The sequence below is a fragment of the Eurosta solidaginis genome, chromosome 5, assembly GCF_040869045.1.
Source record: "Eurosta solidaginis isolate ZX-2024a chromosome 5, ASM4086904v1, whole genome shotgun sequence".
In the NCBI taxonomy this organism is placed as follows: Eukaryota; Metazoa; Arthropoda; class Insecta; order Diptera; family Tephritidae; genus Eurosta; species Eurosta solidaginis.
In genome coordinates this window covers 19,694,387-19,714,498 of record NC_090323.1, presented here as the reverse complement: position 1 = coordinate 19,714,498, position 20,112 = coordinate 19,694,387, and the positions used below count along the sequence as shown (strand labels likewise).

At 39.2% G+C, this 20,112-nt stretch overlaps 4 protein-coding genes across 7 annotated transcripts in view; 2 read left to right on the top strand and 2 right to left on the bottom strand.

The window, feature by feature from the left end:
• Positions 1-247: 247 nt before the first annotated feature.
• Positions 248-3,976, bottom strand: Rpn1 (regulatory particle non-ATPase 1). The gene is made up of 3 exons (XM_067789739.1): positions 2,805-3,976; positions 1,261-2,097; positions 248-1,192 (listed from the first exon to the last, which is right to left on the bottom strand). The coding sequence occupies exons 1-3, from the start codon at positions 3,873-3,875 to the stop codon at positions 344-346; spliced, it is 2,757 nt and encodes a 918-aa protein (XP_067645840.1). The 5' UTR covers positions 3,876-3,976; the 3' UTR covers positions 248-343.
• A 4,003-nt stretch (positions 3,977-7,979) lies between these two features.
• Positions 7,980-9,964, top strand: Mtr3 (exosome complex exonuclease Mtr3). The gene is made up of 5 exons (XM_067788846.1): positions 7,980-8,207; positions 8,268-8,385; positions 8,458-8,774; positions 9,495-9,816; positions 9,882-9,964. Exons 1-4 carry the CDS (start codon positions 8,066-8,068, stop codon positions 9,800-9,802), a joined length of 885 nt encoding a protein of 294 aa, XP_067644947.1. The 5' UTR covers positions 7,980-8,065; the 3' UTR covers positions 9,803-9,816; positions 9,882-9,964.
• Positions 9,809-14,313, bottom strand: Prp3 (pre-mRNA processing factor 3). Its single transcript, XM_067788845.1, has 2 exons — positions 12,831-14,313; positions 9,809-10,719 (listed from the first exon to the last, which is right to left on the bottom strand). The coding sequence occupies exons 1-2, from the start codon at positions 14,029-14,031 to the stop codon at positions 9,968-9,970; spliced, it is 1,953 nt and encodes a 650-aa protein (XP_067644946.1). The 5' UTR covers positions 14,032-14,313; the 3' UTR covers positions 9,809-9,967.
• A 5-nt stretch (positions 14,314-14,318) lies between these two features.
• Mi-2 (chromodomain-helicase-DNA-binding protein Mi-2 homolog) overlaps positions 14,319-20,112 on the top strand; it is a 116,782-nt gene continuing 110,988 nt past the window's right edge. For 3 of the 4 annotated variants that reach the window (XM_067788834.1, XM_067788833.1, XM_067788841.1), the window contains exon 1: positions 14,345-14,477. In XM_067788834.1, the coding sequence (XP_067644935.1) occupies positions 14,454-14,477 (24 nt within the window). In that variant the 5' untranslated portion in view covers positions 14,345-14,453. Of the gene's footprint in view, positions 14,478-20,112 lie in introns of all 4 variants that reach the window. The other variant, XM_067788842.1, reaches the window with a different exon arrangement.

Here is a 20,112-nt window from a genome sequence, read left to right as displayed (position 1 = left end):
CAGTCAAATATTACTCTAAAACTATTAAAGCTCAATTTTACAATGATATCAAATATGAATAAAAAGCGTTTCGAAATAAAAATCATAAATGATTATTCAAAAATAATCACATTTATGGTACATTTTTCTTCCGACGATACGTTAATTTTCGAACAGAAAATGCTTTTAAATTTGAACGTTTTTAATCATCTTGGGGTATGATATTTAAATGTTTTTTGATCAAAATTTTCAAAAAATGCTGGATGGGTAATTTTAAGAAAAATTTATTAGCGAAAGTATGCGTGTAGTACTATTAATGTAAAATGTAGTCTCACAAAAACATTTGCTTTACATTATAATATAGTTACTTGACAAAATTAGGATTTTTCTTTAATATAACAAAACCTTCCATAACAGGTGTTAGAGAAATATACTCATCAGTAGCCAATTCAGCGCGTTCACCCATTGCAAGCAATACAGGTGTTGTATGAGTTTGAAAACCAGTTATAGTTTTCGGTTTACCTGCCTGGCCGACCACATCAATAGCGACACCAACTCGCACCGGTACTTGTAGCTGATTTAACTCTTCATCGAATGTAATTAACATACGCGCCTGCATGGCTGGCACTAAACTATACAACAAATAATGTGAACGTCCCAATATTAATGTTTTGACATCCAATAAAGAAACCAATGTTGCCATTAGACCAGCTACAGCCATAGGATTCATTAATTGACGATCGCTATGATATGGACTGAGCGTCAGTGTGCCTTTACCTAAATGTGTTAAACTTTGTGCAATGCGTACCATAAATAAATTACTTGGATCCTTTGAATGATATTGTGCCAATTGACGTAGCATAGATGCTAGACGTGCATTATTAGTACCGGCACCAATTAAACCCATAGCAAAGATGGCATTATGCGCTACTTCAGCATCGCTATCATGAGAGAATTTACTTAAAGTATCGAGTATATTTAGTTTTGGATTTGATGCGGATATTAAGCCCAGGGCAAGTGGCACTGCACGACGTATACAGGGTTCACAATAGCGTAATAAGTTACCAAATGAACGAAAAGCCATTTCAGCACCAATATCTTCACCCATTGCTATTAAAGCAATGCCCAAAACAGCAATAGCTTGTGTGGCAGAAAGATCTTTCTCTTTTTCCTTTTCTTTCTCTTTCTCTTTTTCTTTCTCTGCCCCCTTATCCTGCATAAGAGTAATTTTTGCAAATGAGCATCATACATTAACAAATAATTGTCACCGAGTTAAATTACCTTTTCTTTGTTCTTATCCTTTTTGCCCTTTTCGTCAGCACCGTCACCATTCGATGATTCGTAGTGGTCGGAGCAGATATGCAATAATTGTTGTATTTTTAAGACATTACCTGTGCCCGCATATGCGCATATATCTACCATGGTTGTAGCCATTGAACGATATGGTTCATCCAATACTTCCAAAGTTAACAAAACAGCTTCAGTGGACTTTTGTCGTCCTAAATACAATAGGCCCAATCCTAACCACAAGAAACGCGTGTAAGTGTCCTTTAGATCAGACTTTGACAGACCCATTATAGTTTGTAATAAAATTTCGGTTATTTCTGCATTACACGAACCAACAGATATTAAACCCAATGATAAAGCTGTTATGCCCATGACTTCTACATTGGCCACATTTTTACCATTTGTAGCAAATACAGTTTTTAATGTGTCTATAACAATTGTGCGATTGGACCCAGCATAAGCAATACCTAGACCAAGTATGGCACCGATACGCATCGATGTATTTTGATTATCAATATAATCGGAAAGTAAAGCATGTGCAGGATCAACCTCATTCCGTATGCCACAATTTACTATACCACAAGCAAGTAAAGCGCCGGACTTTATATAATCGTCGGTAGAATATAGATATTTATCTATCATAGTTAAACCACCATCAACGTCCCACAATAGAATGAGCCCAAGTGAAGCTGTAGCTGATAGCATACCATGCTCTTTATTCTTATACAACCATTTATTGCCATCTTCTGAGAGTAATTTGTCCACACCAAAACCTGCATTTACAAAGCCATTAACGAAGCTAGCGGCCAAATTTTGTTTTGCCGAATCAACCTTAAGAAAGAAGAAAATAGTGTTATAAATTTTAAAAATCTTACATTGAATGCTGAGGGGAAGAGCATACGCTTTCTCTGAAATTGGTGCTAAAATACCCTTTATCAGCTATCTGATGAGCCATTTATCAAAATATCGCGATTAATTTTCTGAGTGATTGCACCTATTGGATGGGAAGAAGCACTGCCACAAGAAAATCAGGATTCGGCAAAGGAACATCCTATATTCCAGGCCCAGGAAAACCGATTCTTCGATGGGATAGCTAGAGTGATTATCGTAGAATTTTTCAATCGGAATTTTTTCGGTTTCTTCTAAATTTTTGTGATTTTTCTCGAAACATGAATATTGTTAGCTTAATTAATTTAAATTTTAAAAGCCCTAATTAACAGATTTTCCGAAACCGCGTTTTTCACAGTAAATCTCCACCCCAGTATTTGCATAGTGTTAAAGTTCAATAAAGATTTTATATCACTTTCGAAATTATTCTTAAGACACAGCGTTCTTCAGCAAATTAAAAAAAAGTAAAAGATTAGAAATAAGCCGCTTTCGGTGTTGTAACACGGAAACTTGTTGCAATATACATCTTAATTTTTTTTTAACTGCTTCCTGGAATATTACGTTTTTTATATATGTAAATTCTGAGTAATGCACTTTTCCCCTCAGTCACTGACTGATATAGTCCTAAAACGTGAAAAAAAAAAACATACTTGTATAGATGCAAAACGAGTTCGCGCATTATCCAAATGTGATTTGTATATATCCTCTGGTGTTTTGGCTTCCATAATATCCAATTCACGTGCCAAATTCAAGAAATGTTTATTCAAATTTGCGTTTGACATAATCTCCATTAGATCATCAAAATCCGGCATAGACTCATCTAATTCCAGACATACTTGCTGGCGTGCTAACATGAAAGCCAATTGTTTTTGCATAGCAGACTCTTTTGGCTCTTTGAATATTTCTGTTATCTTATCCATATCATTTAACATAAGCGCTAAACGCAAAGCTTGTGTATGCTGATTAAATTTCCGTGCCAATTGTAAAGCCGTTTCTAAAATAATAGTATTATCGGGTTCTGGTACATAGGGGTAGCAGGATTGTAAGTACAAACATACACGTGGATATGCTGATTCATCTACATATTCGTGCAACAAATGTAAATGATCAATCTCAATCAATAGATCGCAAGCATCTGCTTCGGCATTATGTTCCATATTATAAGGTATAATCTGTTTGACCAATTCAATGAGTTGTGCTTGAAATTCTCCCGATGTATCGAGATAATGTGCTGCTATTTCACCAGACAAATGACGCACATATTCATGTCCCCATTCACCAATTTTTTGCGAACGATCACAAAGAAAACGATATGCCAAGCAATCCTTGCCAGTACCCATTGTCATGGAGAGCACCGATATAATATCGGCACATAGTTGGCGCGTTTGTTGATCGGGCATTTGCTTATACAAAGTCTTCATGGTATCATAATGAGGACGCATGAACTTCAAAGGTTTTGGCACAGAAGTCATAGAGGTAGTTGAGGCACGTATCAACTTTGCCAACATTTCAAGTGCTGGTAAGTATAATGCCTTATCAGGCTCTTGAAGACGATTTACCAACATTTCCAGTTCATCTTGTAGTTGCTGATCTTCATCAGACAACTCTTGCTCTTTACCTTCATCCTTTGCATCTTTAGCCGCTGCCTTTTCCGGTGACTCTTTGGTTTGGTCTTTCTTTACCTCGGTGGGCGACTTTTCTTCCTTCTTTGTAGCAACCATTTTCGATACTATGATTTATAACTTCACCTTACTAATTGTAGTAATTAAAAAGCTTAACTTGGTGGCAGACGATTTTTGCAGTATACCAGAAAGAATTACAATGCGTTTTTCGTACAAATGTCAAATTGACACCACAATGCTGCCACATGCATTGTTTTGTGAAAAATTATGCCATATTCCGATTTTCACACAAACAAATATTTAAGACAGTTATTTTTTTAATTTTTCGTAAATAATATAATAATATAACCAACTTTGCCCAATGGCGAAAAAAATGACATTTTTTTAATTTTGTCTTGGATTCCAAACAAGAAAAACTGACGAAACTTTGTCGGAACTTCAAAATACAAAAACAATTTCTACCATGAGAAAACAAGCCCACTATTCCCCTCAAAATTAGTGAGTTTGACATGTTTTTGTTTTTGTTTTAAATCGTATTTTTTATTAACATCTATAACAATAAACAATGCAAATAAGACGGGAAAATGATTTCGGTCTCTGATGGTTCACTTTTTTCTCAAGGAAGTTGATTTTAGTTGTGTTTTTATGCACGAAATTTTCATTTGTCAGAAAAAATAAAGAAAAAACGGCCAAATGTTAAAAAAACCTATCGAAACACAAATTTGCTCGCTTGTTTTTAATAATTTTCCGGTAATTCTTTAGTTTTGCTCACAACTGCCAAAACTCGTAAAAAAATATCTGGAGAGGTGCCAAAAGACGCGCTTTGGACCCAGGATCACGAATCCGAAAGCGGTAATTGGAAATTTTATTTCTTTTCGGAGATATTTATGTGGTTGTTGTAATTTTGATTATTTTGTGTACCCACAAGAAAAACTATCGGTAAAAGTGTTTTGCGAGGATATAGATTTGGTCTCCAAACCGATGTTCGACCCACCTAGGGTAATTTGTTTTTAGTGTGGCCAAAGGCCGCCAATGCAGAAAGGTTTTCTGCGTAAAAATACTATGGATCCCACTCCCGGGTTCAGATCGCTCCGGGGCCAAGTCATTTTCCTTTAGCTCTTGTTTTTTGTCTCTTTCTTTCATTCGCCCAAGCAGTCAAGTGTGACGTAGATGCGCAGAACGAAGCAATTTTGAACTCGTTGTTGTTGTTGTTGTAGCAATGTTTCGCCCCACCTAATAGCTGCGACCGATCATAAATTGTCATCAATATCCTCTAACGGGAGTCCAAGCATGATGGAATTATGAGTCCAAGGAAACATGCTGTTTCGACAGGGGTGGACCATGATGAAAGGAGTGTTAGAGGCGTTGGTTCCACATTACAATTAAAGAGATGGGTGGTGTCATGTGGGGACACATTGCAAGCGAGGCATACATTTTGTATGTCGGGGTTGATTCTGGATATGTAAGAGTTTAACCTGTTACAGTATCCAGAACGAAGTTGAGCCAGAGTGACTCGCGTTTCCCTGGGGAGTATGCGTTCCTCTTCCGCAAGTTTTGGGTACTGTTCCCTAATTACTGGATTCACCGGGCAATTCCCGGCATAAAGGTTCGAAGCCTGTTTGTGGAGTTCAACAAGGACCTGCTTGTGTTTTTTGGCTTCGTACGGCTGAGTTCTCAGGTGCCGTATTTCCTCAAAATGCTTACGGAGATGACTCCTTAAGTCCCTAGGCGGTGTTGGACCATCAATCAGATGTCTGTTGGGATGCCCAGGTTTCTGGGTATTCAACAGAAACTGTTTGGTTAGCATCTCATTTCTCTCCCTGATGGGGAGTATTTTCGCCTCATTATGTAGATGGTGTTCTTGGGACATAAGAAGACAGCCCGTGGCGGTTCTTAGCGCAGTATTTTGGCAGGCCTGTAGCTTTTTCCAGTGGGTGGTTTTTCGGCTTGGCGACCATATAGGGGACGCGTAGCACGCAAACGGCTGGCCAATTGCTTTGTATGTGGTAATTGGCGTTTCTTTGTCTTTTCCCCAAGTACTGCCAGCAAGGGATTTGAGGATTTTATTACGGCTCAGGATTTTTGGAACAATTGCGGCTGCGTTCTCACCAAAATGTAGATCCTGATCAAACGTCACACCCAAGAGTTTGGGGTGTAGGACAGTCGGTAGCGTAGTGCCATCGACGTGGATTTTCAAAATGGTCGACATTTGGGACGTCCATGTTGTAAATAAGGTCGCGAAGGATTTAGTCGGTGATAATGCGAGGTTTCGCAAGGCGAAAAAACTGGAGATCAGGGAGGTAGCCGTTTATTCTATTGCAAAGTTCAGGCCTGTGGCCATTATTGTGCAGTCATCGGTGTAGGAAACGATAGTAACTCCTTCTGGTGGCGAAGATAGCTTAGATATGTAGAAATTAAACAAAAGTGGGGATAGGACACCACCCTGTGGCACCCCCTGTTTAATTCTTCTTGGTTTTGATGTTTTATTTCTAAATTGCACCGATGCCTGCCGACCACCCAGATAATTTGCGGTCCACCTTTTAAGACATGGGGGAAGGGTAGACCCTTCCAGGTCTTGCAGTAACGTGCCATGGTTGACCGTATCAAAAGCTTTTGATAGGTCTAGCGATACGAGTACTGTTCTATGGTGGGGGTTTTGATTTAAACCGCAATTTATCTGGGTGCTGGTGGCATTTAGCGCGGTGGTGGTGCTATGGAGTTTTCTGAAGCCATGCTGAAAATTTCATGCTTTATCGCTTTCATGCAGCTGACGCCTCGTATGCAGCTCTCCATACAAATACATGTGTTCGGCATCAAAGCTTACAAATTTCGCTTGCAGCGTCTAATACGCGTAGCCTTGTGTGCACCTTGTCTAAACTAATGCGATTGTTTCCAGTGAGTACGCCGCTTATATCAGGGCGGTATCCACTGGGGCAACAGGTGAAAGGAGGGATTTAGATGTTGATGATTTCTAGATTTGCATCGCCCGACCGGACAGATAATCCTTGACGTTCTAAGACACTGTCCCTGCGGGCGATCTCGGGATCAAATATATGATATTGCACAGTGTGGTGTATGATAAACGCGAGGCCGCCTCCATTTCCGCTCTCGCGATCTTTTCTGTGGACATTATACCCAGAACAGGTCTGCAATGCAGATCTTGCTGTGAGGTTAGTCTCTTGAATCGAAGCAATTCGGATGTTGTGCCGCTTCATGAAGTCGACTATCTGCGTGATCTTCCCAGTTAACAATTGCTGTTGTGGCCCTGGGACTAGACGTCCTTGGGTAAGCATTGTGGTACCCGGTGTATTTGGGTATGCGACCTGGCAACATGGCGCAATGAAACCCGTCGGGGGGTTGCCGTCGCGGAGAACAGCACATCTAGGAAAGTGGCACCGTCCATGGCAGGGGCTGTATTGGGCGGATGTCGCAAACGTATATATTCTGTGCTGGAAAACGGAGCAAAGGGAGGTAGGGACTAAGAGTCTGTTTCCCTGACCTACACAATTGCTTCCGGAAAAGAGGGGGAGGAGACGGGGCAGAGGATGATGCTCGGCATTGCTTCCGACTCTACTACGGAGATTGTACGTATGAGTGGGAGCCTCCGTGTGAGTTGGTGGCGCCATGTGGCCCGAGCAACAGCGGGTACTTGTTGTGCCTTGCTGAGCAGCGGGACTGCTGGAAGGTGGCGGGGCGCTATGGCGTAGACTACGGGACGTCCTAGGGCGTGAACAGCAAGGAGCCACAAAAAATTTATAGAAGTTACGTGGACGTCTGGTTTTGGGGTCTAGCCCAGAACAACCTGTCCGATGCAACCATCCCTTACACGAGACACACTGACATCACCGTCCTAAAAAGATTCTTTCCCGGCAGATGCAGCAAAATATTTTCTCAGGACCGGGGTCAGGAGACGGACCCGGATTGTGTTCGATACCTTCCCGGAGCAAGAGAATATGGAACAGTCCCGCTGCAAGGAGCTGCTGGGATGACAATTTGTGGGAGGAACGCAACAAATTAAATGGGGTTATACTGAAATGGCAGTCCTTGATCGGGAAAAATCCCGAGTCTCTCCGGTACATAGAACCGACGGCCTTGTGAAGCGAAATGAACTCGTGAATGTGCAATGTTCTGTGTGTGATTTGTGCTGCAAACCACACTATCGATATTAACGAATCGATATACATTCAATAGTGCCATCAACAATTTTCCGCATTCGGCTCACCTTTTCAAATCAAATTTGTTTATATTTGCCTTTTCCCTAATAAACTTGGTTATACCCATAAGACAGCATGCCGCCACCATCTCAGAGTCGAAGATTTATGTACCCTGAACAGTCAGTGCCATATTCTTTATATATCAAAAGTGAAAATCCCGATGTATTATTTGCCAAACTTGATAAGCCGGAGTTGAAGTTGGAAGAAAGACCAATATGTATATATATTTTTAATTGTAAAAATGAATACCTTGTTTTCTTCATGAATTTTATTATAGTTCTAAAAGTGGGAGCGCTAGCAACTGTAAAAGGTTCCGCTTATATGGAGTACGGCAATACCAAAGTAATGGTATCGATTGAACCACCACGGGAGTTGAGTAAGCAAACAAAGAAAATGTAAGTATATTCCAAATGATTGTTTAAACTTTAATTCAATTAATAATTATAACTACTGTCCGTTATTTTAAGTGGTACGCTAGGTGTAGTGATGTGTACATTAAAATACGCGCCATTCGCTGTTACGGATCCAGCATGTATACCAAGAAAAGAAACATCTATGGCACTGGCTTTAAAAAAAGCTCTGGAACCTGTTATTTGTCGACATGAATTTCCTTATTTTCAATTAGAAATTAAAGTAATTGTGTTGGATGATGATGGTTGTGCGCTGAGTACAGCAATTAATTGCTGTGGAGCAGCTTTGGTAGATGCTGGTATTGCTACTTATGATCTAATTACTGCTTCAACAATTTGCAAATACAAAGATGTAGAATTTGTCAACCCAAATGGTATGTAAAAGGATGTTAATGCGTTAGAAATTCGAATCAGGGACCGTAACATTTATGGAAAATAAAAAAATACTTTGCGCAATTTACCTCCAAGATTCAGGCCTCTTCCAATTCGCGTCATGATCCCTTTTAGTTTTTCCTGCAACGACCTACACGCCGACTCCGAGCGGCATTTGCTAGGCATATGAAGTTTCACTAAAAAGATATTCAGGGCATTGGCAAATCACTGTCGACTGGCGACTACCGCAAAGAAAAACTTGTTTCTAAGTGAAACACTTCTGAATGTTTGATGTTGCTTTGCCCAGTTAGGTAAGTTTGAATCGGCCGGTCAATAATAACCTCACATAGACTGAATGTGTCTATAGTTACCATGATTAAATAGAAAAACACCAAAAAATCCAAATATTAATTTTTCCAGCTAAAGATAATATTACTTTTTTTTTTTTTAAATAGGCACATTTTTGAAAGGAAACGGCTCTTATCCATTTAAACTATTTTTTTTAAAAAGCATAATACATTTTTAGGGCTGCTAACAGATGTTCGTTAATGAAGCAAGTGGCCCTGTGTCAAATGGAAAAATAGTTATTTCATTAAAGTAAATTCTGATTCCATTAAGTTTGTGTGTGAAATTGGTATATAAAGTTTTAAGATAAGTTTTGTATCGGTTCCTGATTATAATGCATCGTATATATAAAATTAATCATTCTAGCATTGTTTTAGCTTTAATTGAACAATTGGTGTCAACAATAAATGATCCTGAAAGTGACGAAGAACATGGTATAGTTGTCACAGCAAGTTTGGCTGCAGTCGACCAGATAACTGAATGTTTTCAAAAGGGTTATTTAAAGGCAGATACGCTTAAATTACTCACTGAGCACACATTAACAATCAATGAGCGCATATTGGATACAGTACGTTATGTATTATATAAAAAGGTCCAACAACTAGTAGAAACGGAGAAAGTTACAAGAGAATTATTTGAAGAAGCAATTGCTGCATCAGATGATGTTGAGGGACAGGAGAGTTAATAAACATTTTATTAGTAAGTTTAATAAACTGGTTTTATATTTAAAATCTTTTTGTTATTTAATATAAGTTATTTTGTAGGCAACTAACTAAATAATTTGGTCGAATTTTAAACAACGTGATTTGGTCCTCAACTCGTATATTCAAAACTTAAGTATAAAACATTTTTAAGAGTCGGTGGAGGCTTCCAATACAGCACCTGAATACGCCAAATCCCAATAATGTTCTACTTGATGTTTCTGGAAGAATTCTCGAGCCATTTTCTCCATTGTGAAAACTTTGAATTTAATTTCTCCGAAATTACGCCGTTGACTAGTGCCTTCCCATACCAGTGCACAGGTATTAGGCATTTCCTGACCATCGGGTCCTTTCACAATATCTTCTTCCCACTTGATACGATGTTGCATAAGACGGCGATATTTTTTCTGTTGTTTGGGACCACCTTCCACCACGACAACGCAACAATCACGAAATAATACAACTATACCAGTCATATGCAATTGTTTGGCATTTGTTTCAACTTTAAACTTTTTGCTTGCATTATCCTGCAAATCACGTATACGATATACACTGATATTGACGCCACAAGAAGTGTCTTCTTTGATTTTGCGTATTTTCTTTTCACTTTTTTGTTCTGCTGTCAATTTGCGTGCATTGTTGGCATCCTCATGTGCCTTTTGACGCTTAGCCATTTGTTCCCGTACATGCGCTTCAATTTTAGTTGGGTCTTGCACAGCTTCTGTGCCTAATACACGCATCAAATTCGAAATACGTAATTTGGGCTCGGGTGGTCCAACTAAACCTAGACGTATCTTTTCCTGTTCTTCCTTCCAGGCTTCTCTGCGATTCTGACGCCGTAGCTTCTTGCGTTCCTTTTTGGTGAGAAAAACTGGCAAGAAAACTGGTTTGAGGGGTTCATCTGTAAAATAAAAAAAGTTTGCAGATTACCTAATTATATAAAATAATTTTTTTTATAAATGGTCCGGCATCAACAGGTTCTGGCTTTCGAATCTTCAGGTCTGAAGATTTTAGTTGCTCCACGACAGTTATGTCCAGTGGGTTAAGGGGCTTAGAATATACCCGCGGCAGGCATGCCTGTCGTGAGAGGCTACTAAAATAACAAATTGATTAAAGGGGTTGTGTAGCGCAAAACTTTTAAGATGTTGCTAGTGCAGTTTATAGCTTCTCCAACCCAATTGTCGACCTCACCTACCCATTGCAAATCCTGTTTCTTTAGCAGCCGAGGCCCTGGCGATCCCAATTTCCTCATGGATCTAGGTGTATATACTAAATCGTTTCCGAGATGGTCGGGATAATACCTTATTGGTGCTTATGGAACGTACCGGATATACTATCGTATGGGCAGGTGTTGGCCCTCGAATCTTCAGGTCTAAAATTTTAGTTGCCTCTTATGACTGACATGTCCAGCGGGTTAAGGGGCTTTAGAGTATATCCGCGGTAGGAACGGCTGTCGTGAGAGACGAGTAAAATACGCAAATCATTCAAGAGGTTGTTTAGCGGAACCCCTTCAAGGGGTTGCCAGCGAATTATAGCTTCTCCAATGCAACTGTCAACCTCACCTACCCGCAGCGAATCCTGTTTTTTTTAGCAGCCAAGGCTCTGGCGACTCCAAGTTCCAGGTAACTAGGGGTGGAGGGAGAAATCACCTAGAAGGTTCAATGTGTGCATTAAATAGTTTCCGTGATGGTCGAGCTTGTACCTCAATGGTGCTTGTTACCGGAACTATATCCCGCAAATGAACATCAACATCGATAACACTCTCCGAAATCTTTTAACGGGAATCCAAGGAAACTTGCAGTTTCAGCAGGGGGGACCAGAGAGAGGGGGTTGTTGTTGTTGTTGTTGTAGCGATTAGGTTACTCCCCGAAGGCTTTGGGGAGTGTTATCGATGTGATGGTCCTTTGTCGGATACAGGTCCGATACGCTCCGGTAACACAGCACCATTAAGGTGCTGGCCCGACCATCTCGGGAACGATTTATATGGCCACATTAAACCTTCAGGCCATCCCTCCCTCCCCACCCCCCAAGTTCCATGAGGAGCTTGGGGTCGCCAGAGCCTCGTCTGTTAGTGAAACGGGATTCGCCGCTCGAAGGTGAGGTTGAAAATTAGGTTGGAGAAGCTATATATTGCGCTACACAACCCCTTGAATCCCAGAGAGAGGGGGTGTTGAGCATTGGTTCCACATTGCAATTAATGAGATGTGTTATGTTGGGTTCATTCTGAATAGGTAGGAGTTTAACCTGTTACAGTATCCAGATCCAAGTTGAACTAGTGGGACGCTCGTCTCCCTAGGGAGAGTGTTCTCCTCTTCTGCGAGTTCTGGGTATTTATCTTTAAGAACTGGGTTTTGCTGGGTAATTTCTGGCATAGGGGTGCGACGCCTTTTTGGGGATATCACTGAGGACCTATTTGTGTTTTTACTTCATACAGACTTGTTCTCAGGTGCCGTATTTTCTCATAATGCTTGCGGAGAGTACTTCTTAAGCACCTTGGAGGTGTGGCCTCTTCAATCAGATGTTGGGATGCCCAGGTTTCTGGGTATTCAACAGAAAAGTGTTGCTCAGCATTTGATTTCTCTTCCTAATGTGGAGTATTATTGCCTCGTCATGTAGGTGGTGTTCTCGGTACATAAGAAGACATCCCGTAGCGGTTCTGAGAGCAGTATTTTGGCAGGACTGTATATTCTTCCAGTGAGCAACTTTTAGGCTTGGTGACCGAGAAATGAGCATCTCTTTGTTGTTGTTGTTGTTGATGTGGCAGTGAGCATCTCTTTGTCTTTACCCCAAGTGCTGCCGGCAAAAGATTTGAAGATTTTAGGCACAATTGCGGCTGCATGCTCACCAAAATGTAGATCCTGATCGAACGTCACATCTAGTACTTTTGGGTGTAAGACAGTCGGTAACGTAATGCAATCGAAGTGGATGTACAATAGGGTCGACATTTGCCGTGTCCATCCTTCAAACTTCTATAAAATAAACCAAGCATAGCAATTGAAAGAAATCACTTACTTGGCGGCTTCATTTGTGTTGGATGTTCAATTAGATTAGTAATTGCCGATTGCCGTATACTAATTTTTCCCGCAGCATCTAAAGTGTTCAAGTCCTGTGTTAGTATTACAGAATCCCACCATTCCATAGCTGGCACATCGTCGGGTGTGTCTTGTTTAGGTGCGATAAGCGCCAATTTTGTTGCCGAACTAATGCCTGTCTTGCGTGCAATTTGTGAAATTTCATTTTGTAATTTTTCTAATTGTGCCTTCATACGCATACGTTCAGCTAACTGTTGAAACTTTCCTGGTTCGTGAAAGCGTAATGAACGTTTAGTGCGTACCATAGGTTTCTGTGCGATACGATCGTCAAAGAATTTAACCGTATCTTCTTGCTGTGCATGTCGCTCTGTGTGCACTTGACTTCTGTTGAATACTTCACGTTTTTTAGCTCGTATATTAGCTTTTAATGTTGGTGTTACAGTAGGTATACTAACTGTTCGACCACTCTTGTCAATGGTACGCCCATCTTCGTCCAAAATTAAGGGTTTTGGTCGATCTGGTACTTGATTAGCAGGTTGTACCAAATTAGATAACTTTGCACGTATTTGTGCTTGCAATTCTGCTATCTTCTTAGCCTTCTCAGCATCTTCTGGCACAGGTTTTTTTGCTAATGCTTGTGTAGCTAATGCAACAGGTAATCCAATTTGTGGCACAGACGCAAGGATAGGATCCTTAGCTTTTAAATTAATCAAGGCACGTTTTCTTTCTTCTATCTCACGTTGTGCATTCACCATCATTAGTTTAATTTGTGTAGAATTCAAACCAGCTGCTGCGGCTGCAGCGGATGGTGTAATTGCTGGGGATGCAGCTGCTGCTGAAAATGGTGTAGAGACACTATTCGTTTTGCTGTCTTCTTTATCAAATCTTGATTTTTTTGGCTTTTCGTCTGCTCCCGCATCATCTGTAGCATTACGTTTTTTAACCCTGCGTCGATAGTCATCGAGTTTGTCCTGTATTTTGTCAGCCAACCTTGAGCTTTGTTTCGCATCCAAATATTTTTCCAACTTTTCCGCGATACGTCGACGGTCGTATCCATTGTGTAAACAATTCTCAATAGTGCTTATAACTCGCTCCTCCTCGGCACTATGTGCATACCCCTTGGTCAATGTTACGATGTCAGTGTGCAATTCATCGATTTCCTTACGCGTATAATAGGACATAATTCGCAATTAATTTGTTCTGAATAATGTTTTAGTGTTATTTACCAAAAGCTGGAGTAACTCTTTTTATGCAATGAAAATTCCTGTAAACGTTGAAAATCGTGGCCAAAAGAAGGTTCTTGCCGATAGCTAGAGATGATCGATAACTCTTGATTGGTTTGCCCCCAGTTTGCCGTTGTCCTTCACATAAATATTTCCATTTACCACGTCAACTTGCAATCTACCATGGCAATCTTTAATGTACTTTTCATAACACAACCCTGGCATTTTTCATACACAGTGGCAGCACGATATTGCCAAAGCGGCTTTGTGAGTGGATTCTGACGTGCTTTATTTCGCTGTGCTGAATTATTAAAAATTTACTAGTTTTTTGTGAACATTTTCCTTAAAATTTTAGAATAATCTTAATATGGCGTCAGAGGATGATAACGATGATACTTATCAGGGTGAGTACATGTTTTCAAAGTCTTAATTTCATCAGAGAATAGCGAAAAATGTTTTGTGGTCATTCACGGCGACGTCGACGCTAACTTTTATGAGTGCGCTGGAAATCGGCTGCTACTGTCGCAGCAATTGTCTTGTTTCATTCTTTCTTATGGCCCGCGTTTCATTATATGTACATGGGTTTTCATGTTTTGAAGCAACTATGCCGCCAATTTTGTAAAAATGTGGGATTTTATTATAAAGAATGTGTTGTGTATACTTCCTAGTAAAATAGATTGCGAAATGATCATTTTGTTAGATTGCATATAGCATTTTCACGTCTGCTTTTAGCACTCAAACAAGTTCAGAAAACACATCATGTTTTTATATGAATGTGCATTTATCCCTTTCTAACAAATGTTTTATATGTGAAAACTGAAAACGTTTTACAAGACGATGCACTACCCACGGCTGCCACACCATGTTTTCATTTGGGACCAAAATTAATCGAAAAAAGGACAAAATCTCAGAAAAAAGGACACAATTTTTGTTTTATTTGATTGTGATACTAAAGAGGATAAATATAATAAGAGCCACCAGTCTGCTACGAGGGGCGAGTAAATCGCTGGAAATTAAAAAAATCGAAGCCTAATGTTTTCCAAGAGGGACATTTTCAATTGTCTCGCATTTATCCATGCCGTGTAGGCACCTTATGCAAATGTGATTTTTGGAAAGAGAATTAATTAAATACAGTCGGGAAAAATAAACCCAAATACCTTACGAAAATGTATAGAAGACATTATGCACATCTCGCCCAAAAAAACCTACGACTACCATAACGAAAACATACAAATTAACGAGGTACGTCTCTTATTATATTTATTCTCTTTGGTGATACAAACAATTCACAAAAGTGTCTTAGTCGTTGTTAAATATATAATTTCAGGATGTTTCCATGGTTTCCTATGCAAAATTTTAATAAACGTAGCAATTAGGAGACTTAATTCAAGCTGCACAAACAAAAACACTACTTTTAGTTATTATATTTTCAATTTTCTAGGATTAGTCTATGCCATCACTAGCTATACGTTTTGAATGTAGGTTTGCTGACAAAGCTCTTAGTTCCAGCATTATGTTGTTAATTTGAAAGAAATAAAATGTATAGCGCAGTTAGGTTTTAGTAAGAAAAGGCTCAAAAATTTGCGTTTTGGTGTAGCCGAGCTATGAGCAAACTCAGTAAGTCATAAATGATGCTTACTTTTCCCCCTGAACGTTGAAATTTCATACAAAGCCTAGATTTAGTAAGTGTGATTTTTTAAAAACTCATATTTACTAAATCTCGCCCCAGGCTTCAGATTAGAAATCAAACTTCTTAAAAGTTTCAATTATGCAATAACAGAACCTGATTACTCCCCCAGCGGGTAAGGGGGTCAGAATATACCCGCGGTAGGTATGCCTGTCGTAAGAGGCGACTAAAATACCAGATTCAAGGGGTGTGTAGCGCAACCCTTCAGGTTGCCAGCGCAATATATAGCTTCTCCAAACCCAAATGTCAACCTCACCTATCTGGGGCGAATCCTGTTTCACTAACAGACGAGGCTCTGGCGACCACAAGCTCCTCATGGAACTTGGTGGTGGGGAGGGAGGGGATGGCCTGAAGGTCTAATGTGGCCACATAAATCGTTCCCGAGATGGTCGGGCTAGCACCTTAATGGTGCTGTGGTACCGGAGCGTACCGGATCTGTATCCGGCAAAGGACCATCACACCGATAACACTCCCCAAAGTCTTCGGGGAGCAACCTTATCGCTACAACAACAACAACAACAACAGAACCTGATTACATTTAAGTATGTACTAGAAATTAGTTAACAGTGTTGTTACTGAAGTTTATGGGGTTCTTTCTGTACCTACGAGAATAAAACACAAAGCACTTCTTTCGAAATCAAATCCTTATTACATTTGCTTCAAAATCTCAATATGAAAGTAAATTTGTTCAATCGCGATTCGTTATTAATTTAGAAAGTTACCGCTTTCAAGAAGTATTCCTGCCTTACTTACAGTTAAAATATTTCTTATGCCAAGCTACCTAATTTTCAAGTATCGGCATGCCGTAACTCCACAATACTCCTGCAATTTTTACATAGGATTTCTTTGTAAAAAATTTTGAAAGTGTTACCAAACATAAAACCAATTAGTATTATTTTATTTAGTTTTTCAAATATTGATTCGACGGCCATAGTAATGGCTCCATCAGTGGAAAGCCCTACAAAATTTCTTAGAGGCACAGGTGCATTTAAGAAAAATTTTCTTAGCTCAACTAGTGAAAAAATCTATCACGAAAAGTGTGATAACCGATCGAAATATCTGGATACTAAAACAAAAGTTTTTTCTTATAAGTCCATGTAATGTGTTGTCCCTTAGATCCATCACTTTTCTTGATGCCTCGCCTAAAATATCTCCTATGAAATGTCATTGGTCTGCTACATTTTATTGACTGAGCAATTTTTGTGGTAAGATTTCCATATACATAAGTAAATTGAAAATTATATGTGTAATGAAAGTGTGCCAAATGTTGTGGGCAGAGTTGTGAATTTTAACCTCAGTGAAAAAGGAAGAAAAGTACCAAAGACGCGTTTCGATCTCCGCTTTTAGAATTCTAAGCGAAAATTTAAATTTTTATTTTTGTCAAAGGATATAAGCCAAATTCGGTTGTAATCTTCATGTGGATGTTGTATTTTGCTAGATTCGTTGGTAATTCTGGTAAAAGTCTATTTGAGGGTCGATTGTTAATAAATAAAATAAATGTAATGCTGCCTCCTTGTGTCGTTCCGCCATGATATAAAGGAACTTCAGACTTGGCCATTGAAGTTTATTTCGCCTTGCCCATTCACAAAAAAAAATTACGCGAAACACTGTTATATACATTCTCACAATACAAGAAAAATACTTGCTAACATATTTTATATTCTATTCATTTGTTAAATTGCAGTTTTTAACTGTGAAAAATTTTAGGAAAGTACCAACAAGTGGGATAAATAATTTCACTTGCAAAGAGTTAAAGCACCCTTAGCCAAAGCCTATGTCGATTTCTTCTTAGGCTGTGCTTGCAACGAAAGTTGGAAGCTGGCTACTTTTTCATGAATAAAAGTGTACATCAATCGATGAGTGATAACTTTCTGAACGCACCGTTAGTATTTTTGATCCACTCCACGTTTGGGATTTTACGTACATTTTTTCGCTAAATTTTTATAAATTTTTTTCGCTACATTCAACATGGTTATTCGCTTATTTGATAGTTTGACATTTTATAGTGTCGGTTACATGCCAACCTAATATAAACGCACGCAAGTCATTTTCTGTCAAAAATGTCTCATGCACATACAACTTGTATGATAGCAACCCAAATTGAATTTGCTGCGTGAAAACCTAACTCGATTTCCAATTTTTTTTTCTGCGTGACATTTAGATTTGACGTTTACACATGCTTTACATTGTCGCAAAGCATGCTTATTTGTATAAAAATAATAAATAAATAAATGTAAGGCGCGATAACCTCCGAAGAGATCTAAGGCCGAGCTTCTCTTCCAATTTGCGCCGTGCTCTTGATTTTCCCTACAAATTGGCCGGACGGGGCCTACATGTTTTATGCCGACTCCGAACGGCATCTGCAAGGCAGATGAGTTTCCACTGAGAGCTTTTCATGGCAGAAATAACCTGGAGCGCTTGCCAAACACTGCCGAGGGGCGACCCCGCTTAGAAAAATTGTCTTCTAATTGAAAAACCTTATTTCTAAAATTTTGATGTTGCTTTGCACGGGGTGCGAACCCAGGGCATACGGTGTGATAGGCGGAGCACGCTACCATCACACCACTGTGGCCGCGCTTGCATGCTTATTTGGGTTAGGGCAAAAAACGCCGGTTGTTTGCGTGCGCTAAAAAAACACAGTGCGGTTTTATTAGGTTGGCATGTTAGGAATAAAATCGTCCTCTTAATATTATACTGAGGGGTAAAAAATAATTTTAATTTTTTTTCTTTAAAATTAGAAGATAATTATTTCATTTGGCAGTTGGTCCAACTCGCCGTTCAGAGTACAAAGTTTCTATCTTGCAATTGACGGAAACTTTGTTCCATAAGCGGCGAGTTGAGCCAAATAAATGAACTAATTATACTTAAATTTTAAAGAAAAGAACATCTAAAATTATTTTTCGTACTGTGCTATATTATCAAGAGAAAAGTCTGTATTCAACTGCCATGCATCAAACCGTTGAGTGGATCAAAAATTCTCAACTGTGCATTCAGAAAGTTATCACTCAATGATTGATCAACAGCTCTATTCGCTGAAAGCGCCGAATATCTAATACCAACCCTATTACTGAGCCGGAATACTCCATTTCAAAAGGTGTTCTATATATGCATAGGGATGTGGTTCCATAACTCAATCTCATAGGGTAGAAATAGTTTATGAAACGCTAATGTTGCCTCTTTTGCACTAATTTACATTCCATTTAACGTGTCAGGTACTCATTTGTGTAACCGTATACATACCAATACATCTTGCAGTGTTCCAATTTTCCAATTGTTCTGCCATGCATAGTATACCCCTACCCGTACTTATTGCTAAGTACGTACATATATTTAATACTTGATGTACTTCATTGCGGTTTCTTAAAGCCCCGACACATAAGCACTTTTTCATATAGATAAGTTTAACACAAACTTATGGATTATGAGTAGATTGCGCGCATTTTTATGGAAAACGGTAGAATGAGCGACACTGGCGCCATCTGATATTGAAAAGTAGCCATCTCCCAAATTTTGTTACAAGCAAAGCATAAGAAGATGAATGTGACATTTGTTTTGGTTAAGGGTGTTGACACCCTTTGCAAGTGAAATTATTTTTCCCACTGGTTGGTAAATTTTCTAACATTTTTCGCAAGTAAAAACTCTAATATAACAAATGAATACGACATAAAACATGTTAGCAAGTATCTTTTTTGTATAGGGATAATGTTTGTTCGAAATTTTTTGTGTGAATGGGCAAGGCGAAATAAACTTCAATTGCCAAGTCTGAAGTTCTTTCATATTTACAAACGCAACATCTTGGTTGATTGTGGCGATGTTATTGGAATGCCATTAGATGTCTTTTTTTTCACGTCTATTAACGTTTACGCCTAAACTTTATATGGACTGCTAAGCGACAAACTTTAAATACACCTCTGAAATTGCTACGCATAAAATTAGTACTACTAAATTTCAATACGCATTATACTCAGATGTAACTGAAATATGTGTCCATGTTTCACCCTCTGTACTAATTCCATGTATTCTATGCGCGTCCACTATCTATCACAACTGATTCAGCTATATGTTATACACAGAAATACAACAGAGGGTTGTGTCTCCGCTTTTCGGTACACCCTGTAGCTGTAGCTAGTTGTTTAACCACTGCCGCTACGCGTATACGCGTGTTAAAAAAACACGGCTTTGTGTCACGACCTTTAATATTCAACCAATTTGCGTCAACAAATTGTATTCAAGAAAAATCTATAGCTGACAGCTAGTTGCAATTTTTCATAAACGCTATATTGTCATTTGCGTTGGGGGTCATGAGTTGTTCCATATGTCACAATATCCCGCTATGAGCAACAATGCATTTG

What these genes read in the sequence shown, in the direction of transcription:
- Prp3 (XM_067788845.1), bottom strand. Translation starts at nt 14,031, where the DNA reads ATGTCCTATTATACGCGTAAGGAAATCGATGAATTGCACACTGACATC. An exon ending in AACACAAATGAAGCCGCCAA is followed by an intron (nt 10,720 to 12,830) that starts GTAAGTGATTTC and finishes TTTATTTTACAG; the next exon opens with ATGAACCCCTCAAACCAGTT.
- Mtr3 (XM_067788846.1), top strand. Translation starts at nt 8,066, where the DNA reads ATGCCGCCACCATCTCAGAGTCGAAGATTTATGTACCCTGAACAGTCA. An exon ending in GTTGGAAGAAAGACCAATAT is followed by an intron (nt 8,208 to 8,267) that starts GTATATATATTT and finishes ATTTTATTATAG; the next exon opens with TTCTAAAAGTGGGAGCGCTA. An exon ending in AGAATTTGTCAACCCAAATG is followed by an intron (nt 8,775 to 9,494) that starts GTATGTAAAAGG and finishes GCATTGTTTTAG; the next exon opens with CTTTAATTGAACAATTGGTG.
- Rpn1 (XM_067789739.1), bottom strand. Translation starts at nt 3,875, where the DNA reads ATGGTTGCTACAAAGAAGGAAGAAAAGTCGCCCACCGAGGTAAAGAAA. An exon ending in CTCGTTTTGCATCTATACAA is followed by an intron (nt 2,098 to 2,804) that starts GTATGTTTTTTT and finishes TTCTTTCTTAAG; the next exon opens with GTTGATTCGGCAAAACAAAA. An exon ending in AGGATAAGAACAAAGAAAAG is followed by an intron (nt 1,193 to 1,260) that starts GTAATTTAACTC and finishes ACTCTTATGCAG; the next exon opens with GATAAGGGGGCAGAGAAAGA.